The 17,415-nt window shown below is 41.2% G+C and overlaps 1 protein-coding gene across 1 annotated transcript in view; it reads right to left on the reverse strand.

Moving 5' to 3' along the window:
• The window catches only part of RYR2 (ryanodine receptor 2), a 740,642-nt gene that overhangs the window by 315,025 nt on the left and 408,202 nt on the right, over positions 1-17,415 (reverse strand). Inside the window, 5 exon segments of the mRNA XM_036828245.1 lie at positions 2,376-2,592; positions 3,651-3,843; positions 7,773-8,014; positions 9,507-9,640; positions 9,988-10,106. Coding sequence (XP_036684140.1) covers positions 2,376-2,592; positions 3,651-3,843; positions 7,773-8,014; positions 9,507-9,640; positions 9,988-10,106 — 905 coding nt within the window.

Genomic DNA, 17,415 nt, shown 5'->3' on the forward strand with positions numbered 1-17,415 from the left:
CCGTTGTCCACTCCAGCCCCTCTCCCGCCGTCCACTCCCGCCCCTCTCCCGCCGTCCACTCCCGCCCATCTCCCGCCGTCCACTCCAGCCCATCTCCCGCCGTCCACTCCCGCCCATCTCCCGCCGTCCACTCCCGCCCATCTCCCGCCGTCCACTCCCGCCCCTCTCCCGTTGTCCACTCCAGCCCCTCTCCCGCCGTCCACTCCCGCCCCTCTCCCGCCGTCCACTCCAGCCCATCTCCCGCCGTCCACTCCAGCCCATCTCCCGCCGTCCACTCCAGCCCATCTCCCGCCGTCCACTCCCGCCCCTCTCCCGTTGTCCACTCCAGCCCCTCTCCCGCCGTCCACTCCCGCCCCTCTCCCGCCGTCCACTCCAGCCCATCTCCCGCCGTCCACTCCCGCCCATCTCCCGCCGTCCACTCCCGCCCATCTCCCGCCGTCCACTCCCGCCCCTCTCCCGCCGTCCACTCCAGCCCATCTCCCGCCGTCCACTCCCGCCCATCTCCCGCCGTCCACTCCCGCCCATCTCCCGCCGTCCACTCCCGCCCATCTCCCGCCGTCCACTCCCGCCCCTCTCCCGTTGTCCACTCCAGCCCCTCTCCCGCCGTCCACTCCCGCCCCTCTCCCGCCGTCCACTCCAGCCCATCTCCCGCCGTCCACTCCAGCCCATCTCCCGCCGTCCACTCCCGCCCATCTCCCGCCGTCCACTCCCGCCCATCTCCCGCCGTCCACTCCCGCCCCTCTCCCGTTGTCCACTCCAGCCCCTCTCCCGCCGTCCACTCCCGCCCCTCTCCCGCCGTCCACTCCAGCCCATCTCCCGCCGTCCACTCCAGCCCATCTCCCGCCGTCCACTCCCGCCCATCTCCCGCCGTCCACTCCCGCCCATCTCCCGCCGTCCACTCCAGCCCCTCTCCCGCCGTCCACTCCAGCCCATCTCCCGGCGTCCACTCCCGCCCATCTCCCGCCGTCCACTCCCGCCCATCTCCCGCCGTCCACTCCCGCCCATCTCCCGCCGTCCACTCCCGCCCATCTCCCGCCCATCTCCCGCCGTCCACTCCCGCCCATCTCCCGCCGTCCACTCCCGCCCATCTCCCGCCGTCCACTCCCGCCCATCTCCCGTTGTCCACTCCAGCCCATCTCCCGCCGTCCACTCCCGCCCATCTCCCGCCGTCCACTCCCGCCCATCTCCCGCCGTCCACTCCCGCCCATCTCCCGCCGTCCACTCCCGCCCATCTCCCGCCCATCTCCCGCCGTCCACTCCCGCCCATCTCCCGCCGTCCACTCCCGCCCATCTCCCGCCGTCCACTCCCGCCCATCTCCCGTTGTCCACTCCCGCCCATCTCCCGCCGTCCACTCCCGCCCATCTCCCGCCGTCCACTCCCGCCCATCTCCCGCCGCCCACTCCCGCCCATCTCCCGCCGTCCACTCCAGCCCATCTCCATCCTCCAATCGTGCTTCCCGCTCAACTCTGGTGGCACCACACACACCCTGCCGCGTTCCAGCGACGGCAACACAAACTGAATTTTAGCCATGAACAAAGCTTGTTTGTTTACGTTACTGCATCATATACAAAGCCAGCAGGGAGAGACAAGAAATATGGTTCAAGGAACCAAACAACGGAAGCTTCTGAGGTCTGCTATTAATTCTATTTCAGACTTCAGACATTTCTCTGATCTTCAAAAGCTAATGCACAAACTGTGAATACCTAACCAACCGGACTGAAGTTACTTCACCATTAAAATAGAGCAATACTTAATTCATTGTCAATGTCAGGATACTTTCAAGTCTATGAAAGAGAAAAGCAAGAGTAACTGCTAACACTGCTTGGGTGCTTATTTGCAAAGTATTGTGCCAATGTGTTATTTATTAACTATGTCAAACGTACTCTGAACATCCCAATGAATGTGACGAGTAATTTTCTCGAGTCCCAGAGCACACATTCGATCCCAGGCATTTTGATCATAACCCTAGAGCTCATGATCTCAATCTCTACCCAAGATAAAAGTCAGTTAAATCACTTCAAAATACCAAATGTATCTAGATGGGAGAAGAAATCGAAAACTCCACCACTACACTAGGTAAAAAAACAACACTCTAAAATTAGTATGCATTACCTCAGGTTGTGGCCCATTAGTACATTATAAAGTCAATTTACTGGCTTGAAACCGCCCTTAAAAAAACAAAATAGAACAGACTAGGCAAATGGCTATAAGTGGACATGGTAAGCGTAAGCACTAGTTTATGAAACCAATTATACATATAAATTGTATTACTGTAAAATGCATTCATATGGGTTGCAGTCAAAAGTTTGAAAGCCACTGCATATGGGAATGACTGCAATTCAAACGTTGCCATCAGAGCTGACGATCTGGGTACCTGGCTGGTATCCACGGGGATCGGTGTGAAGGCGGCTTGTGTCAGGGAAACTGTGGGACCCAGGAGGTCCCGTGTATAAGTCCTTTCTTGCTTGTACTCTCGGCTGTGTTCCACTTTCAACTTTTCTTTTGGCAGAACAGCTTCATAACAAGGAGCATACCCGGGCGGAGGAAGGAACTTAAATTCTCCATGTCTCCCCCCAAGCAGAAAGCGTACCCTGAAAAGGATGCATGTTGGGGTCGGTTAAATCTCTGGCATACAGAAAATTTTCCTAATCAACAGAATACAAGGAATAAATTATGAGTACAAAATTAGCTTTGTCAGAAGCCACATTTTTTTTCCTAAGTACCACCATAATGTCAGTACCTTAGAGATTAAGAGCCTCTAATCATAAAAGTAAAACCTGATTAAATTATGTTAATGGCTCAGCAAAAATTTATCACTCTCTGGAGAAATAATAAAAGCATATGCACCATATTCCTATGTGAATGAAATACCTGTTCATAGTATTTGGTCATTTAATGTCTCAAAGGTGCCCAAATAATCAACAGAGAAAGAACAGACTCGATCTAAATATCTGTGTACTTAAACTTGCAGGGCTGGATGAGATCTGATAAAAAGAAGAAACAGTCACAGCCCAATTTCCCTGTGAAATTCCTTAAAGGGGACTCAAATGATACTTCTGTATACTAAATTATCACTTTAATTTCTCTTCCATCTGGTAGTAGCAAAACAGGAAAGGGTTAGAGGAAACCACCTTGACCCAGCTGACCATAGGCAGATAATTTACAAGTATAGCAGGTAGAGGGTGACATGGAAAGGAGTCATCTTGACCTGATCAACCAAAACACATGTGCTTTCTGTAGAAATGAGGGGGTTTGGAGTAGGGTGGCAGAATATAATGAAAAAAAAAAATTAATGAAAATAAATATGAGAAATGGTATTTTTAATGCAACGTTGTTTATTTACCCTTATTAAATACAAAAGTGAACTTAAATGGACTTGAAATATTTCAGGAACACAGGAGAGAGGGATAGTCAGCAGATTGCATATCTAAAATGGTTGGATACATGAACAAAGGATTCAGCCTCCCGAGATTCCCCTCTTAGGTGAATCTTATCTTCACCCTTCAAGGAAGGGGCAAAATGCCCTGTGGACAGACGCCCAGGAGTGAGAGAGAGAAGGTTAGCAAAGCAAGTGTGATGGCAGGGCAGTCTTCCATGAAAGAATGAGAAGTGCGAAGGCAAACAGACCAAAAAACATAGAGACACTAACTTGATTCCTGCAGAGAAGCTGACAACTGGAAAGAAGAGACCATCAATGTTGAAATTCTCAAACATGCCTTGAACAGGTTGTCCGTTAATTCGGAAGGAGATGCTTGGGGCACTTAGATCTAAACAGCAACTAATGACATCATCAGTTCTCAACAGATGCTGGTTTGGTGAGCTGACAGTACGGGCAATACAACCTATGGGGAAACACATTAAGGAGGGTAATGCATCTTTATCTCAGAGAATCATCTTCAGAACCCGAGTGAAAGATCTGAATAGGCAGTGACCATCACCGAACGGTACTGGACTAGACTAAATCTTGAATGCATATTAATGTTATATGTCAACTCCTTTACCAAAAAAATTGTTGCTTTTTTCAGGAGCCATGCTGCTATCTTTATTGTAAAATGCAGAAATTTTTGCATGCGGATGGATGGTATTTGATGCTGATATCATCTTACAGCTGATAATATAATGATGTCAGGGGAAAATCTCTAGGGAAAGGCTTGAAGTCAAATTGCTACTTTATCACCTACTACTTGTATGACCATCAGCACATTACTTAAGCTCTATAAACCTTGATTTCTTGTAAACCAGATGCCATCACCTTGTAGAGTTGTTATGATGATTAAATTAATGGTTTATAAGAACAGTCTCAGACACAGCAGGCATTTATTTCAGTCCCCTTCTCAAAGATTAAATACATTTTGTTTTATAAAATAAAAATATAAAGGGATAATGAAAGCAGAACACGTGCTCATTTGTGCATTGTTTATTGAGAGACAATACATGTCAACTGGTTTGTTGTTGTTCTGTAATTTATTTCATACAAGGCCTTGGTTGGCTTCTTAAGTAGGATACAGCAGGATACAAGTGGAGGCATGAAAATGATATTTGATAAATGTCATTACTTGCCCTAGCCAGCCTATGACCTATGCCCATTCTTGACTGTGTCATAACTCCTTGGCCGATCAGTCTCATGGGCACAATGGAAAACAAGAAGGTAAGATCCTCCCAAACACACATGCTCACAAATGCAACATACAAAATTTCTCAAGTTGAGCAAAGACAAAAATAGATTTGATGATGCAAGCTTTGCATTTTTTATAACACCTTTTTAAAATTTCTAGCATGCCAAGATTTCTACCAACAGCATATCTGAAATGCCAGTAGTAGAGCATATCTACATTTTAAAATGTGTACTTTTTAAAAATTTTACCAATATTCAAATCTGCAAGCAATACATTCGTTATGAGGTGGTCCCTCTAGAATTCCCTGGATATAATAAAGCCAGCTTGTTAAAAAAAAAAATCATACAAAAGCAACAGAACTCACGGATTAAGGTCTATATCCCTGTTTGTATCAAGATCTGTAGCTGATAATGTTATTAAACAGATATTTACTATAATCCAAATATACTGCTCAATCTGAGGGATATTATAATGCTAATACGAAGGACCATGGTTAACTGTTTTGCAATACCTGAAAGAAACAGGTAAGAGAGATAAGGTCACTAGTGACCAGCCTAAGTCCACAGTTTCAATGGCACTTACACTGCTGAATCCACTAGGAAGCATTCTAAGGTTGCATTTACATAAACTCAGATCAAATCCATATGAGAACTATATTCCTGTTCGCTGCATTAGCCAGAAAGGAAGACAGCAGTGGTCTGATTTATAGGTCCTGTGAGAGAATCCTTACCCATCTTTCCCATACTGTTCTATGACATTCCTCCACACTTTTATACTTAAATGCTCTAAAAGCACCAAGGTTTTTCACACTTTTGGTCCTTACAAACACAGGATGTAGATGCCCCAAGCCAGGGGTCCCCAACCCCCAGGGTGGCATCGGGCCGCACAGCAGGTGAGCGGCCGGCAAAGCTTCATCTGCCGTTCCCCATCACTCGCATTACCGCCTGAACCATCTCCCACCCGCCCGCCCTGTCTGTGGAAAAACTGTATTAAACGAAACCGGTCCCTAGTGCCAAGAAGGTTGGGGACCGCCGCCCCAATCCAATTCTCATTCACACAAGGGGAACATAGTAATGCTATGCAAAGTTTAAGCTGGGAAGAAATGAAGACAGAGATCAAAACTTGTGCTGATAAGCCAAATTCTGGTTACAAGGAATATCTCCACCCTCCAATCACAAAAAGTTAAGTGTTCTCTCTCAGAAATCACAGATAGTTGATACTTGAAATTCTACTTCAACTATTAAAAAGAAAAGGAATAGGAGAGTGAACCCAAGAAGATTATGTGAATTACAGTGGATTTAACCATGGAAACTCAGTCAGAAGCCAATTAGTTTAGATTTATCTTTGTTGATCCTGAATCTAAAATTAGCAATAGATCCCAGGGCTTGAGAGAACATAGCTTTCAACTACAGACATGGTAGACTGCACATTTTCTTGCCATTTGAAAAAACAGTCAAATATTTTCTCCTGATACAAAGTTTCAAGATGAATTTCTCCTGAAATTCCACAATGTATCCTCTTTTCTGTGATCCCTGCATAGATTCACTGAATATTTTTGTTGCTCTTATCACTCTGTTTAAAAGATACTTTGCCACGAAAGGCATATTGCAAACACTTTCAACTCCAGAAGCTCTGGGTTCTTCCTCTGTGTTGACAGAAAAAGCTTCAAACTAAATGCAAACATGAAAATGGTGAAGTGGCGTTATATGGCTAAAATAATGAGATGCAATTCAGTATTTTATTTTTTTTTACCAGTGCAATGTTTCCTTTCGTTTTTCCCCTAATCTCTGTGTAATGGGAAAACAAGTGAACATGCTTCATTCATTCACCTGAGGACCCATTTTGTGTGGAGTGATACTTGAAGGTAGAGAGAGGGGATAATATCTGAAGATAATAGTTATTATATATTATATATTATAAATGTATTATCAAACAGACATTAACCCTATTTCATCTTTGTCAGGTCTTCTGAAGGTAGGGCTCTTTGCCTTTGTTTGGTGGGTAGAAAAATTCTGGAACAAGCATTGTGTCTCTCTTCTGACCAGCACAGTACACCTGTGTATAAGACACACCACACTACGGCCTGGGTCCCAACCAGTGCCCCACAGGTTAGATGAAATATCCAACATACAGTTTCATCTCCTCCAGGCTACTGAGCTATTGGCACCAAAGAAAGGAAAAATTTAGTAAGTATTATTGTTTGATACAACTACATGGAGTGCTTTTCTTTATAAATTCCTTACCATAAACTCTTAGGTTTAATTAAATTTAATTAAAAATGTTCTTTTCATAATTTATGAGGCCTATAAAGCATTAATAAATGAATACCACTTGATTTGCCCATGAGAGGCAAAGTTCAGCTTTCTGTAATGTAAGGAACCTCTCTCTATTTTCTCTGTTAAATGTGCTATAAAATATATCAGGTTCATTCTAAATGCAGCTTTCTGAATACAAGCATATGTCTGCAGAATCCAAATGAATTCCAATATCTACCTAATCAAAAGGTAAACTTTTAAATAGAGCCAATCAAAATACATGTTTTAATAAATCTGAAAAAAAGAGTACTATTTTTATTTTTATATATTACTCATTTTTAATATACTTTCAACCATCAAAGCTTAGCGGTGGTAGCTAGTGAAATGAACTATACATTCATTTTTAAACTTTTCCACACTTCTGAAACGAAGCATCATTTTATTATGGGCTGACTCCTCACAATACACTTGACAAATTACCAACTCCTGACATGACATTACCCACCAGAAGATGGAACTTAGTCTATTTATTCCAATTATTTTCCAGGATTTGGTTTTGGTTCTTTTTTATATTGGAAGCTAATGCTTCACACATACCAATTAAAACAAGTAGGAAACATTTAAGTTTTTGCACTTGATTCTTGAATCAGAATGCCACTTCTGAAGTATACCATTCAAAGGCAAAAAAGTCTTTTGGAGAGGTACTACAATTGTAGGAGTTTTCTTTTTCCCCTAGTGAAATTCTGCTTTTTACTTAACACTCTCAACATTTCAGTGTTACGTTTCTGAAATAAATGTACCTGATATGAACAGCACCAATACCAATAGCTTCTAGAAATGTCCAGTGAGGGCAAAAGATTTCCTTCAAAAACACTGTGAAAGAAAATGGATACTACGTACCTGACCAGAGGTGAAGGCCATCAAATCCATAGGAGAAGAGGTCATCTCCGACACCATTTCCACCCCACTCCTCGCCCCCTCCAGGGTAGGGCGAGTACCCCTCCGTTGAAGCCCAGCCCACTCGCAGGTGAGTGGCTTCGGCAGTCACGAATGGCTCGGTGTGGTCCACCATCAACTCATAGTACCATTTCCTATACTGCGCAGACCCTTCGCTGACACCCAGAAAAATATTGGGTCTCATGCTTTAAAGAGATGGGAATAGCATGTGAGAAAATCTGAATAAAACTTTCATTGTCTTAACTTACATCGTGCTATTTTGAATTACTCCTGCTTCTCAAAGACGTATATTACATATTAAATATGTTTCCTTAAGTACAACAAATTACTGAAGCAATCACTGAAGTCTGCAGTGACAGCCAACCTTACAGTTAACATTCAGAGACTGATGTTTGCTTCTGGGATAACTTGGCAATGTCACTCAAAGGTCTATTATTTTTTCTTAATTGCTCTTCAGCGTATTTTATATCATTAATCATATTTAAGGGGAGGCACTCAGGATAGCACAGCAGGCCCTCGGACCTAATGGAGTTACTATTAACCCAGGACATAGAGACATTTTCCTAAGCTAAGCTTGTGTCATACAGAGTTTGAGGCTGAAGCAAGTCATAGTCTTAGTGAAGGAAACAAGGTGATTAATCATCTTTGTTGTTCTCTATGCTTTGCTGTGAAAAGAATAATTTCTAGCTAGTTGTATTTAATTGCATTTTACTGAAGAACTTTTACCCTAAGTTAATACTAGGGATTAGTGAACATCTCAGAAAACACTGCTCATTAACGACAGGTCTATTACATAAAGTACCACAAAGAAAGTCTTAGATCAATCTTTTTTAAAAAATCACAACGTAGAAATATACACTAAACCCTACATTTTTGTTTGAACCAGTGTGAAGTAGCAAGTATTTCCTGGACAGTTGCTAAACACAGTGTATTAAAGTTATCACTATCACATATAACATTTCCTTAATTATAAGCTGTATTTATTACTGTTGTTGTAATTATTATTTTTATTTTGTATATGGAAGGCACTATGACATGGTGGTGAAGAGCTCAGTCTCTGGAGTTAGACCTGAGTTCCATTTCCAGTTCCAACATTTTAATCTATAAAATGTAGATAACAATAACACTTTGTGCAAACACAAGCAGCGTAGGATACTTGTAAAGCATCTGGCATTGTGGCTGGTACAAAGTACCCAATGAATGTCTGATACCTTGGAAGGTAGATCTAACTGAAAATGTAGTTTTATTGCTTACTTGTAGAATTTATTATAGTTTGGGCATTTGAATTCAATGTCTTTATTATACATCGTAGGCACTTCACCATTGGTATTGAAGGATATAGTGTTTTTAGTTATGTTCTAAGAAGATGTAAAACATAATTATATATAATTATATCCTTGTATCATTGTCAGACTGCTCCTGAGGATGACAACGGCAATTCAGCTACCTATGAACGTGACTGAGAGCTCTTATACATTTTTTTGTAATAAATGTGTATTTTGCTTGGGTCATCTATTGTTGTTATCTCATCTGATGGGTAGAAAAAACTCCTACCCTATTCCCTGGGGAAATATGTAAAAGATTCTAATCAAACAAATAGACAACACGATGTTTTAGCCTAGAACGTGCCTTTTTTGTTATGCTACCAATCTGGCGACACGGGCTCTCTGAACCTACCTGCTGACGTGGTTCACAAGGCGTGTCTGCAGTAATAGGTCTCTTCCTGGCAGAAGATTGTCACAGATGAGATGCTGGTTAGAACGGACTGCTACCCCATGGCAAACACAGAGGGAGCATAAGACGTCCAGAACCTGAAAAGCGAAGCCACCTTCAGACTCTCATTCCCTTCTCAGGTTCAAGTGTCAGCAGCAGTTTCCACAAACACATTCCCTCCAGTTACCTCTGACCCAGTCACTTTAAACATTACAGCCACGTGTCCACTTATTTTCCAACCTTCCTTCATACACAAACTGAGAACTGCTCCATCCTCCCATTGAGGTTATGCATAAGCACTAAGCAATACTACCTGATTGGAACTAAAAGGTGAAAAACACTCACGACAAATTTGACACACCTTTTTAAACATTTTCTTTTTTTAAAAAAAATAGTTTTAAAATTATTCCAGAATTTATTTCTGGCAATAAAATGGTTCACTTACCTTGTGATTTCTTCCATGCTTGTCTAAAAGTGAGATAATGGATTTAATATGGCCTTCTTTAATAATATTGAGAGCTTCTGGACTTTCTACTAACACACAGTGTAAAACTTCAAGAATACCTGAAGAGAAAACAAAGAAAGGGGAAAAATATGATTAACCAAGCTACAATGATCAGTGGCTTTCCTCTTCTCTATGTGTTTATTCAGGTGTTGACTGAACATAACATAATTCTTATGTGCTCAATGCATTTGTCACAGGGCACCTGTGATAGGGGACAGGTGGTGTTTGGAACGCAGGGCTGATAACCAAAGATGATGTCGAGTGAGGACAAGGCAAAGATACAGTGTTCAGCTGAGTAAGCAGGTAATTCTGCCTGCAGAGAAATGAAAGAAAGCAACATTTAAGTGGGGCCACAGAGAACTCATTCATGGCCATTTTCCAGACAGGAAAAGATGGCGGTAAAGTGCTGAGTGAAGTCTTGAATGGGGGGCATACCTCATGCGCCTGGGGTAGAAAGCCACTAGGGGATGGGACACGTAGGTTAGGGCCAGCTTACGAAGCTTCTGGACACTGAAAGCATAACCCTGCAATAATGCATCCTAACCCATGGAGATCATTACATTCTCCTGGAGGTTTATAGCAGAAAATGTTTCTTGGTTTGCAGAACAAGAGAAATATACAAGTTAACACGAAAATAAATAGAAATATACAATATACAAAACCTGGAAAAGAAGGGTAATATTTTTAGGTATTAGCTATCAGAGAATATAAAATGGAATACATCTTCTCTTAAAGTCTAAAACAGAAATTAGAAAATAAGTCTCATTATCAGAATTTTTAGTGTGAACTTGAAAAGCTAAATGGGTACATGTATATTTATTTTTTTCAGAGGAAGCCTGCCTTGTCAACAGTGAGAATGTAGTTCATTTGTAGCAATTAGACATAACACTTAGAAAGTGTGATCTCTGTCTGAGAGCTACTGTCTGACATCTCTGAGAGTATTGAGAAGGGTCCCAGAGGAACCTTGTAGAAAGATTTATTCATTTCAAATGGAGGTCACTTTCTTGGAAAAGAAATGTAAAGTGCTCAGGTTTACAAATGGTAGAGTAAAGAAGTAATTCACTATTACTGTCACAATTGACACTTGATCCAAACCAAGACAAGGGCTGTTAATACAAATTTCTTCACCAATGACTTAATTTTTTGAAATATAAATACACATTCAATGAAAAAATACCCAAAAAGGTAAGTTAATTTTTGGTGTGGTTCAAAATCTGTTGCTGTATTCCAACAATCGGTGCCTGTTGAAAATCAAAGAGAGCAGAAAATAATAATACAACAGGCTGATGGATAAATTAGATTTTTATATAAGGGTATGGAAACTATTTCTGCTATTATTAAAAAGGTAAGCAACAAAATAAACTCCATCATTCCAAGCTAAAAGAAACTAAAATAACAGAAAGGGAACAGCATTTTTTTTTTTTGGCTGTACCGTGCGGCATGTGGGACCTTAGTTCCCTGACCAGGGGTGGAACCCACGCTCCCTGCAGTGGAAGCGCAGAGTCTTAACCACTGGACTGCCAGGGAAGTCCCGGGAAAAGCATTTTTAATAGATTAGTCATATGTTACCCTGATGTTTTTGGTTTTTTGTTTTCTCCCTATTACTTATTACTATAGAACACGTGGCTGCCTATGTTTATAAATAAAGTTGTACTGTGTTTACACGCACGTTTGTTCACGTATCTTCTTGGAACTAAAAGTATGACCCTGCAGCAGTGCATCCTAACTAATGGAGCTCATTTCACTTTCCTGGAGGTTTATAGTAGAAAATGTTTCTTAGTTTCCAAAACAAGAGAAATATACAAAATAATACAAATGGTGCTCTTGCATTAAAAAGGCAGAGCTGAGCGGCTGCAACAACAAAGTCCTATAGTCCCAGAACCTAAAATATTTACTATCTGGTCTTTTACAGAAAGAGTTTGCCAATCTCTGCTATAAAACATAATCATTAAGAAAAAAACAAGTAGAAGATCAAGAAAAATAAATCCTTCATGTAAATAAACATTCACGAAAGCCCACAGCTTTCATTCATAAACCTAAATATATCAGAAAAGATTAAAGACTAGATTTTTGGAAAGAACAGCACGTATCACAAAATGCAAGAATGGCAATGTGAAAATAAATCTCTGATTTTTCTCATATTCAGCCTATTCTAATGGAAGGGTTTCAGAGTTTTGGGTTTAACATTAAATTTTTTTTTCAGTGGGGCCAGGTCAGAGCCAACAAATAAACACCTAGATGAAAAGAACTACTGCCTCTAATGCTGACAATAAAAAGTCAGAGAAAACTATTTTTAATTTTAACTGTTGGAATAAGCTGCAAATAAACTGCTTTTACTTTTTATAGCAAGAAATTCCTAAAGGAAAACAATTGGAAACACCAAAAGAGACATTTTCAAAAATAAAAACTAGCTAAACTGCTTCATGTGTATATTTAAATTATACTGATATATGCCTCAAACACTTAGGTAAAAAAAATGAGACAGAGAAACAGTGCTTAATATTAAATGGCAATAGTTGACTAAAGATGATTTGACATTTAAAATTCAAATTCACTGAGTAAGACCCAGGAATGGCAACAGTACATAACACTTATGGTCAGATTCTCAAAGAAAAATTGTAAAGCTTGGTAGATCATAACAGGATTACCGGAATGAAAGAATTATGAACATGCTACAAAGTGTAAAACAAAAAATAAAAGCCCACCCAAACTAGTAAGACAAAACATTTTGATAAGTTTAATAAATTTATGGAAATGATTCATGAAATTTTAGTAATAACACAGAAATGCATAATGTATAATGTAAACTTTTAAGAGTAAATACAAAACTGGATATATATTAGGACTGCAACTATGTATACTTATTTACAGAGTTGAAGTCCTAATAAAAACACCAGAAGTTATTACATCAGGATGTCAGTGCTAGTTATTGCTTGACTATGAGGGAGACCCTTGAACAACATGGGTTTGAACTGCACAAGTCCACTTACACATGGATTTTTTTTTTCACTAAATACATACCAGAGTGCTACGTGATCCACAGTTGTTCAATCCGTGAATGTGGAACTGTGGATACAGAGCCAACTGTAAAGACATACATGGATTTTCAACAGCCCAGAGAGTCGGCACCCCCAAACCCTGTGTTGTTCAAGGGTCAACTGTACTTCTATTCCAATACTACATACACTCTATGATATGAGCACATGTAACTCTTAAAGTAAGAAACATTTCTAGGTCCTGGTTCAAGGTAGTGACATTGGACGATTCTAAACTCAACTCCTCCCAAGAATACACCATATCTACATGTATATATGGAACAATTTCCTCTGCAAGAAACTCAAAACTTAACTGAGTGAATCCTGTACATCAGGCAAACACAACAAAAAACCCCACACTGAATCAGGTAGGAGAGGCTGAGACACAATCTTGCTATAAACCCCACTCCCAAGCAGCAACCCACAATCGGCAAGTAACTCACAACCCCGAGCTTCTCCCTGAGTAAAAAAGGGTTTGGAACCCCATATCTGGCACCCCTGCTTTAAGACCTGCACCTGAGAGCAAGCCCACAAAACATCTAGCTTTGAGAGCCAATGGGGCTTGCATCTACAAGACCCATGAGGCTATAGCAAATTGAGAAAAAGTCCCTAAAGGGGCAGCAGGAACTCACCTACCCCAGGACCCAGCACAAAGGCAGCCAAAAGTACCCAGTCTTTCTGTAAAAGGCTTATGTGCTTACCTTAAAGCTTTGGCCTGAGGGGCAGGCATCTAATTTAACACAAATCTGGGGACCAACTGAAATTCTCTCCAGAGATGGAGGTCAGCGGGCACCACCTTTGTGCTCCCCAACTGACTTGCTTCAGCTCGTGGGTATCTCCTAGAGGGAGTTTCTGTGCATGACTGATGCCCCAGTTTTACATCTAGTGCCCTGATGCACAGGGACGCCCCTTCATCACCTGGCTGTGATGGCCAGCAGGGCCTGTGCTCGTGTGTTCCATGAAAGCATAACACCCTGCCCAGGGTGCCAAATAGACAGAGCCAACTGAAACCCACCCCCAATTTTCTGTAAAAAGGTCTATTTGCTGTCTTGGAGCTTTGGCTGGAGGGGAAGGTTTCTGGCCTGGCACACATCTCGAGACCCCAGATCATCGGTGTCTCTGAGAAAGGAGCTTGCGTACATGTCTGACGCACCAGCTCTTATGGCTGTGAACCAAAGGACACATCCCTTGACAGCTTGGCTCTGGTGCCAGTGGGGCTTATGTTCAAGGCTTCAATGGGACAGTAGCAAAGAAAGAAGCAGTTCTTACCTAGCTATCACCCCAGGATTTGACACTGAGAGAGCAGACAGAAACGCCCATCTCCCAGTCTTCCCCTGAATGAGGTATATTTGCATATTTTAAAGGCTGCTGCCTGAGGGTCTGGCTTTCAATCAGCCTGAATCTAGGTTCTGAGATCCTCCTCTTTGAGATGCTGACAGGTCTTGGCATACTCTCTAAAAATAAAGAAACCAACCCATCTATATGCTGCCTACAAGAGACTCACTTCAGATGTAAGGACACACACAGACTCAAAGAGAACAGATGGAAAAAGAGATTTCAGACAAATGGAGACCAAAGAAAGCTGGGATATCTATACATATATCAGACAAAATACACTTTAAGACAAAGACTGTAATAAGAGACAAAGAAGGTCATTATATAATGATAAAGGGGTCAATCCAACAAGAGGATATAATGTTCATACATATTTATGCACCCAACATAGGAGCAACTGAACATATAAAGCAAATATAAACAGACCTAAAGGGAGAAACAGATAGTAGTACAATAATAGTAGGAGACTTTAATGGCCCAATTTCATCAATGGAGAGATCATCTAGACAGAAAAGCAGTAAGGAAAATTGCCCTTAAACGACACACCAGACCAGATGAACTGAACTAACATATACAGAACATTCCAACAAAAAGAAACAGAATACACATTCTTCTCAAGCACTCGTGGAGCATTCTCCAGGATAGATAATATGCTGGGCCACAAAACAAGTCTTAATAAATTTAAGAAGATTAAAATCATATCAAGCATCATTTCTGACCACAATGGTATGAAACTAGAAATTAGTTACAAGAAGAAAACTGGAATATTCACAAATATGTGGAGATCAAACAACAGGCTACTCAACAACCAGTGGGTGAAAGAGGAAATCAAAAGAAAAAGCAAAAAAGAGAGCAGCAAATGAAAATGGAAATACAACATACCAAAACTTATGGGATGCAGCAAAGGCAGTTCTAAGAGGGAAATTCACAGTGATAAATGCCTATAATGAGAAAAATCTCAAATAAACCACTTAACTTTACACTTCAACAAACTAGAAAAAGAAGAAACAAAGCCCAAGTTAGTACAAGGTAGAAAATAACAAAGATCAAAGTGGAAATCAATGAAATAGAGACTAAAAGACAACAGAGAAGGTCAATTTAACTAAAAGCTGGCTTTTGGAAAAGATGAACAAAACAGACAAACCTTTAGCTAGACTCACCAAGAGAAAAAGAGAAGGGACTCAAATAAATAAAATCAGAAATGAAAGAGGAGATGTTACAACTGATACCACAGAAACAAATTGGGAAATGTGTTTAAAAAAAATGAATTCTTAGAAACATAAAATGCACCAAAACTGAATTATGAAGAAACAGAAATTGTGAGTAGACTGATTAATAGTAAGAAGATTGAATTAGTAACCAAAAACCTCCCAACAAACACAAGTCCAGGACCAGTTGGCTTCACTGATGAATTCTACCTAACATTTAAAGAAGAATTAATATAATCCTTCTCAATCTCTTCCAAAAAACAGAAGAGAAGGGAACACTTCGGAACTCATTTTATAAGGCCAGCATTACTGTGATACCAAAAACAGACAAGGACACCACAAGAAAAGAAAATTGCAGGTCAATATCCCTGATGAACACAGATGTAAAAATCCTCAACAAAATATAACCAAAACAAATTCAACAATACATTAAAAGCATGTCAGTCCCTCTTCTAGATGGTTTAACCTTCCTTTATTGCCTCAATTCCCACCACTTCCTCCTACGAAGAATGATTAATACATACTTTTACTTAAATATTAATCATAAATATTTATTAAGTACCTACCAGGCACTGTTCCAAGCAATGGAGATGAGCAGTAAACAAGGCCTGCAAAGCCCTGGTGGAGCTTGTAGGATCTTTCTCACCTTCAACCCTTCGCACATATTAATCTCAGATTTAAACACACTTTCCTTTTCTGAGACTGCAAAATCTGAACCATCTTGCTAAGGCAAAAAGTCACCTTATTTGGTGAGTCTTTACTAACGTCTGGAGATGAATTATTCCTTCTTTGCAGTATTGATCACATTTTATTAAAATTATTTACTTTCATTTCAATCTCATGAGACAGTGAGACAGTGAGCCCTTAAGGGCAGGGACTGGCTTAACTGTGCCTAATGCAAAACTGAGGGGCAAGGCATTATACGTATAATACAAGCAACATTCAGCTATTTGCCTGAAAACTTGAATGGCTGTAACTTTCTGAATTATTTATATTCTCATGAGCAAGAAAAATCTCTGAGGATATAACAAAATGGCTGGAAAAAACTTAACGGTAATGGGAGCATCCAAGTGCTGGGATGGTAGAGAATATTCCTCACCTTGTTTTGTGTAATCAAAGTACAATGGCCCAGTTTGCTTTTTATCGATAGACTTACACGTTTGTTTCCTGGCTTCCAAAACTGGGGAAGCTCTCCATCTGGGATCAAAGTTGACTGTGCTATTTTCTATTCACGGGTCATGCCCAGGGCTGTCCGCGGTTGGACAAAATTTGTCGAGGGTCTGTATGGAAAAACTGGAAACAAGCCACAGAGCAGAAGTGCTGTATTTGGTCTGACTTTACCTACCAGGAGGAATCTAGTCTGGGGATTTCACCTCAGACCAAGTAGGCACAAGCTCCCTGGTGAACCTCGTCCACTTGAGAGAAGGAGTGAATAGAATCAGACTTGGAGCCACTCCAGCGTAGAAGGCCAATGAGGAGCTAGGGCAAGCCATGGTACTTGGGCTCCCAGTGTCGTCACAGGACAACAAGGAGAACCAACTGACCTGGAAAGCACAATGTCAATCCCCCCAGGACATTATTTTCTCACCTATGGTCACAAGAGTTTTGCAAAATAAAACAAAATTAAAATAATCCCAGAACACTGAGGTAGATGTAGGTTTAGATGGAACCTAGTTCCCAATGCATTAGGGGTAACATGGGTGTGATTCAGATTTGAGAGAAAGGAATTATCACTTACATCTCTACTGCAAGCAACTCCAGAAGGAGTCCATGGCCTCAGATGAAGATTT

This window comes from Balaenoptera musculus, chromosome 16 (assembly GCF_009873245.2).
Source record: "Balaenoptera musculus isolate JJ_BM4_2016_0621 chromosome 16, mBalMus1.pri.v3, whole genome shotgun sequence".
Taxonomy (NCBI): domain Eukaryota; kingdom Metazoa; phylum Chordata; class Mammalia; order Artiodactyla; family Balaenopteridae; genus Balaenoptera; species Balaenoptera musculus.